The sequence below is a fragment of the Lipotes vexillifer genome, unplaced genomic scaffold (genome assembly GCF_000442215.2).
Source record: "Lipotes vexillifer unplaced genomic scaffold, Lipotes_vexillifer_v1.1 scaffold1129, whole genome shotgun sequence".
NCBI lineage: Eukaryota > Metazoa > Chordata > Mammalia > Artiodactyla > Lipotidae > Lipotes > Lipotes vexillifer.
Window position 1 is genome coordinate 4,563,334 of NW_006789022.1, and position 6,407 is coordinate 4,569,740.

At 54.0% G+C, this 6,407-nt stretch overlaps 1 protein-coding gene across 1 annotated transcript in view; it reads right to left on the reverse strand.

The window, feature by feature from the left end:
- CD5 (CD5 molecule) overlaps positions 1-6,113 on the reverse strand; it is a 12,744-nt gene extending 6,631 nt beyond the window's left edge. The window contains exons 1-5 of the mRNA XM_007462213.1: positions 5,975-6,113; positions 3,064-3,111; positions 1,025-1,336; positions 486-548; positions 23-238 (exon numbers count right to left, since the gene is read on the reverse strand). Coding sequence (XP_007462275.1) covers positions 23-238; positions 486-548; positions 1,025-1,336; positions 3,064-3,111; positions 5,975-6,113 — 778 coding nt within the window. The remainder of the gene's footprint in view (positions 1-22; positions 239-485; positions 549-1,024; positions 1,337-3,063; positions 3,112-5,974) is intronic.
- Positions 6,114-6,407: the final 294 nt, after the last annotated feature.

Genomic DNA, 6,407 nt, shown 5'->3' on the forward strand with positions numbered 1-6,407 from the left:
CACCGGATTGGCAAGGACCCGCTCTCTCCTGGCTGTAGTGTCCTGGCTGCCTCGGTCTCTGGCAGAGGCCTCAGGAAAGAGCCACACTGGAGGGCTGCACAGATGAGGTTCCCCAGGTCCTGGATCCCGTCCTGGGACTCGATGCCGACGGTGCCACCCAGGCTGCCGCTGTAGAACTCCACCAGGCCTGCACACCGCAGGCCCCCGGGTCGCGCCACCAGCTGCAGCCTGGGAGGAGCTGGGGAGGTGGGGAGGGACCTGAGTGCTGATGACCAGCAGCAGGGCCTCTCTTGCTCTGTGGTTCTAACACACAGACGGGTGAATGACTGGCCGACTGCCCTGGGAGGTGGTGAGGTCCCAAATATTGCATGGAACATGCGCTACAACTTTTCATGCTTATCTGAAATTTAAATGTACCTGAACACCCTGTGTTTTTGTTTGCTAAATCCAACACCCTACCCCCAGGGCCCTCAGAATCCTTTTACCTGTGGGCTCCGGAGTGGTTATGGGCGGGGGGCTCGTGGGAAGAGGTGTTGTCCTCAGTGGCTCTGAAAACAGATGCTCTGGTTAGGGAGGGGGCCGGGACCCTGGGAAGGAGGAGGGAAGAGTAGGGGGTGTGGGGAGAGTTGGGGTCAACAACTGGCCATGTTGAGAAAGACCTGGAACTCATGATGTAAGTACCACGGGCTCCATTAAGCCCACTTGACCCACACGTTGTGTCTAAGCCTCCTGCGAGGCAGGCAGTACCGGCCCATTTTACAGTTGGGAAAACAGAGGTTAAGAGGAGACAATGAAGTTAACTGTTGGCAGAACCAGCTCTCGACCTTTTCCATCCCCAGACAGGTGCCAGCACGCCCTTAGTACTCCTCCTCCAGTTCCCCACCAGTGTATGTTTCTGAGAGGGTAGTTGTAAATCGGGGACCCCTTCCACCTGCCTGCTCAGGCCCCAGATCACAGGCGTGGGCAGCCTCCTCGGGGCTGGTGCCCAGGCCCCGGGAACCCACAGGGCCAGCTAGTTACCCACCTAAGCAGATCAGGGCCAGAGGGTCCCCCTGATTTGCCTTGCTGTCGCTGCAGTTGGAGAAGGACCCCAGTTGTCCGCGGCAGGTGATCTGGCTCTGGGGTCGCTTCCCTTTGAAGTGACGGAAGTGGGAGAGGAGCAAGGGCTCCCTGCATCGCAGCTCCTGGCAGAGCTTCCAGGCCTGACTGGGGTCCTCCCGGTGGAACGGGCGCAGGCCCCAGCTCTGGCTGTGCACCGTGTACCACTTGTCCTTGTAGTTGACCTCCAGATGGCCCTGGCACCGCGAGCCGGAGCCGCTTAGTCTCACTGTGAACCCTAGGGGTCAAAGAGGTGGAGGGGGCAGTACGGCTGGAAAGGGCCCTCCATGGGGGCCCCTCCCTGCACCCTCCGCATCTGGACCCCCCACCCCACCCCAGCAAGGCTCCCGTTGCCCACGGGCTGCCTGCTTTGCTCCTCCCGTGAGCGTCGTCCTCTGGGACCTTGCAGGGACTTTCCAGAAACTCAGGCTGATGCTGCCCCTGATCTGGGCGGCCCCTTGAAACCAGGCCAGGAGGACGGGGCTTGAGACCTCAGAGCCCAGGGAACTCGGGGCAGTGAGCGAGGGGCTCTCAGCGCCCACCGTCCTGCAGAATTGCCCCTTCCTGGAAATTCTGTTTCAATAGACCCCAGATACGGCCCGGAGCCTGATTTTTTTCTCTCTCTCTAACTTTTATTCTATTTTTTTTCTGTTCATTTTTTAAATTGAAGTCTAGTTGACTTACCATTGCTGTGCCAATCTCAGCTGTACAGCAAAGTGACTCACTTATACACATACAGACATCCTTTATTTAATATTCTTTTCCATGATGGTTTATCCCAGGAGATTGGATACAGTTCCCTATGCTATACAGTAGGACCTTGTGCTTTATTCATTCTAAATGTAACAGTTTGCATCTACCAACCCTAAACTCCCAGTCCATCCCTCTCCGTCCCCCTTTCCCCCTTGTCTCTAACTTTTAAAATCAGTTTTATCGAGGTACAATTTACATACAGGGACATGCACTCATCTTAAGGGCACTTGTTCAATGGAATTTGACAAATGTGTACACACCTATAGCCCCCGCCATGCTCTAGACAGAGAACATGCCCATCACCTGGAAGTTGCCTCATGCCTCTTCACAGTCGATTTCCCTGAATCCAGCCTCAGGCAACCACTGATCTGCTTTCTGTCACTAGAGATGAGTTCTGCCTGTTCTCAAATGTTACGTAAGTGGGACTGTACAGCAGGAACGATCTTGCTAGAGTTTGGAGCTAGGATGCCATTGCAGGCTTCCAGGTTCTGGCCCAGGGTCTACCAAGCCCTCTGTGGCCCCTTTTGGTTGTCTGGTAGCTTCATGAGATCCTCTCGCCACATTTGTCACCAAATACATTCAGCATGATGTTATCTCAGGAAATGTGAAAAAGAGAGGTCTGTGGTGAAGTGAGTCTGGGAACTGCTGAATCTGAAAATGCTTAACTGAGTTCCTCATTGCAGGACTTCTCGGAGCCTTTACTAGGCCAGTGTCCCCCGTCAGGAGTCTGCGGTGGGTGATGCAGTGTTGCCTACCCTTTGTCCAGCGAGTTCCGTGGAACCCTGTTTGGGAAACACTAGCCTCTAGGATTAAAGTCCAACCTCTAAGGCAAGACGTTTCACATACTTTACAATCCGGTTCTGCAGCCCCAGCTGCAAATGTCTCTGGCCGGGGAGCATCTGGCAGGACTGGGCAGGAAAAGAACTTTGCAAGCTGCAGTTATGGCCACAGTATCTTTTCTGCGTCTGGTGAGTGGGTCATGATAATAATTAGCATGACACCCAGCATCTGTGGGGTGCTTTACAGCCGTCTAGGGCATCTATCTGCAAATGGGCCTCTTAAGTGTGCGTGCATGCATGTGTGCGTGTGTAGGGGGTGTGGGCTGCACTCTCTCTCTGTAAGGTGGGATTTGCTCCGATGGAGGGATGGCAGGTCCCCCTACAGCCTGGTGGAATCGTGCCACGGCCCCCTCTCCACGTGGCTCTTCCTTACCTTGGTCCTCTAAGTCGAGCCCTCTGAGACCTCTGAGGCAGGAGGTGACTGCAGAAGGGAGAGAAGAGGGTCAGGAAGGGAAGAGTCTCCCTCCTGCTTTGCCTCACCTCTAGTCACAGCCTGATCAATGGCATTTTTGCCTCCAGCCACTGTCATGGGCTTCAGGGGCAGGGATTTTCATACTACAGATGGCAACCCTTAGGTGGGTCGTGAAACCAGTTTAGTGGGTTGCAACCATCAATTTTGCTTCTTGTTTTAAAACTTTACTTTTTATTATTTTTTTTCATTAAAAAATTTCTTTTTTTGCGGTACGCGGGCCTCTCACCGCTGCGGCCTCTCCCGTCGCGGAGCACAGGCTCCGGACGCGCAGGCGCAGCGGCCGTGGCTCACGGGCTCAGCCGCTCCGCGGCACGTGGGATCTTCCCGGACCGGGGCACGAACCCGCGTCCCCTGCATCGGCAGGCGGACTCTCAATCACTGCGCCACCAGGGAAGCCCAAAACTTTACTTTTTAAATGAACATGCAGTAAATTCCATTTTCTTTTAGTGCACAATTCTGTGAATCTGAACACATACACAGATCTGCATAACCACCGTAACCATCAAGGCCATACAACAGTCCCATCACCCCCCAAAATTTCCTCATGCTGTCTCTCTGTAGTAATACGCAGCATTGCAACCATCAATTTTTAAAAAATCATGTAGTAACACAACCACCGATTTTTAAAAAACTGAAACGGACTAGAATAGAAATGTCAGAATGCATCGTGTTTCGTGAGGATACGGCTCACTTTGTGTGTGTTGGGTGGCAATATAAAAACATCCTGAGTGTTGCTTTCAATCAAAAAAAGTTTGAACGTCATAGTTCTAGAGAGCTGAGAACTGAGCCAGAATGGGAACCCAGGACAATTGTTACTTTCTAGAATTCCCAAGGCAGGATAAGAATGATAGCAATTTCTCTTTAACAGCTCCCAGTTCTAGAGGAGGAAATCAGAGCTCAGAGAGGCAGAGGGGCTTGCCCAAGATCACACGGTCAGTTGGTAAAGGAGCCCAGTGGACTTGGGTCTGGGGGCAACTGGCCTCCCCTCTGTCCTGGCTCCTGCCTGGGCCCCTTCAATAGGAATGTGGGCCATTCGGCAGTCCCTCCTCCTCGAGCCTCGTCTGACTGTGGAGCAGGGGTGTCAAAGTGGCTCGTTGTCTGTGGCCATGTGTCTGGCTCATGTGTGGCTGGGGCAGAGGTTTGATCTGGGTGGGGACAGGTCGGGTGGCATGCCTGTATGGCCTCAGAGCCCCCCCTCCATGTTCGCTGCCCGGCTTTATCAGTTGTGGAGCAACTGTTTGGTTTCCATCTGCCCCAGGCTTGCTTCTCAGTTGGGAGCTGGGGACAGCATCGGTCAGGGTGAGTACTTTATATAGTAAAGGGCTGTGTTTAAGTTTCTTTTGAGAAATTGTTGCTGGGTGTAAAAAGTCCCGTTTTTGCCTGAGTGTTCTGAAGCTGGTGGTAGAATTTTAAGGGGAGTCATGCCCCGCCAGCCTGCCCACTCCCTCCAACCAAGACTCCTTGTAATTAAGTTGTGGCCTATGGTAAGTTTCTTCCATCTTGGCAAGAGCCTGCCATGGTTGCCCCGGGAGTCCTGGGCCTTGGAAGGGGAAGGTATTTCTCACACAGAGGGCATGTCGGGTCCAGAGCAGAGGCCAGAGCTCTGGCCTGGGTTGGGAGGGGGTTGGCCAGCTGTCAATCATCTGATCTATTGCAATGGGCAGGGCAGCCTCCAGGAGGACATGGTGGAGATGCCCGGCTAGCTTGGTGAGAGAGGAAGCAGGGGGCCTTTGTCCAGCCCTCACCTCTCACCCCTGACCTTCCACTCCTACCTCCCTCCGTCCCAGTTCCCACCATGAATGGGGCTGTACACCTTTAGGGATTCATTTCTTTGGCTAAACCCTGAGGGCACTTATGGGGATAGGGGACCCAAAGATCCATTCTTTGGTGCTGAATGTTGCAGGTTAGGTTTTCTGGCACTGATGCCTTTCTCTGGGTCTGAGTACCAGCTCTGCCACTTCCTTAGCCCCTGTGAGCCTCAGTTTCATGGTCTGAGGCTCAGTATAGGAGCAAGAAAGGGACCAGCTTCATAGCAATGTTGTGAGGATCAGATGAAATAATCTACGCAAGAGACAGCCCAGTGCCTTCCTGGCTGGCGTTCAGTGCTCAGAGCTGGTGTTGCTGGTTGTGGAGCTGGCTGGGCCCGGGGCAGGGGTGGGCGGGACTGTAGGCCTGCTGGGGAGTTTTCCCAGGGGCAGGAGTCCTTGTCTGGATGCTTGGAGAGCCAGATCACAGGGCTCGCCACCTCCCTTTCCCACCTGGGACCTTCGCAGTCCCAAAGTCAACGTCCGTTAACAGCAGCTACCAATTATTGAACACCTACTGTACACTCAGCACTGGGCGAGGGGTCCTTATGGATATCATTCATCTTCAACACGGCCCCACAATTTGAGTTGAATATATTCACAGTATAGCTGTCGGGAGAGGCAAGTGCCCTGTCCCGAGTAACACCGCCAGCAAGTGGCAGGGCCTGGATTTGAACCACGAGTATGCCTTCCAAACCCATCTCTCTGCTTCCTGCCATCCAGCTGGGCCTCCAAAGTGTCAAGTTCAGGGAATGAACAAATGAGCAGAAATGAACATGACCTGGACCCTGACCCTGACCCTGGTGCTGGAGTCCCCAGACCCTGAAGCCCCTGGAGACAGGGACTGGGCCTGACCATCCCTGTGGATCTCACACAGAACAGCCAGAGAACATTCTCAGGAAAGACTGCACAACCTGAGAACCAAGAAAAATTCTAAAAAAGAAAATGCTCTGTGGAGAAAAGGCATCTATGCATTCCAGGGCTTCGCCTCCCTCTGGGAGCCTGACTGGCCTCAGGTGAGCAGCATTTCTTGTCTTGTCCCTCCATCACCGTCACTGTCACCACCACCATCGCCATCACCACCATCACCGTCACAACCATCAACACAGTCACTGTCACCATCATCACTACCACCATCATCACCATCACCGTCACATCATCATCACAGTCACCGTCACCACCACCACCATCAACACAGTCACCGTCACCATCATCAACACCATCACCAATACTGGTACTGTCACCATCGCCATCACTGTCACCATCACCATCACCACCACCACCACCACCACTACCATCCTCAACACTTTTTTTTCTTTGGCGGTGCACGGGCCTCTCACTGTTGCGGCCTCTCCCGTTGCGGAGCACAGGCTCCGGACGCGCAGGCTCAGCGGCCATGGATCACGGGCCCAGCCGCTCCGCGGCATGTGGGATCTTCCC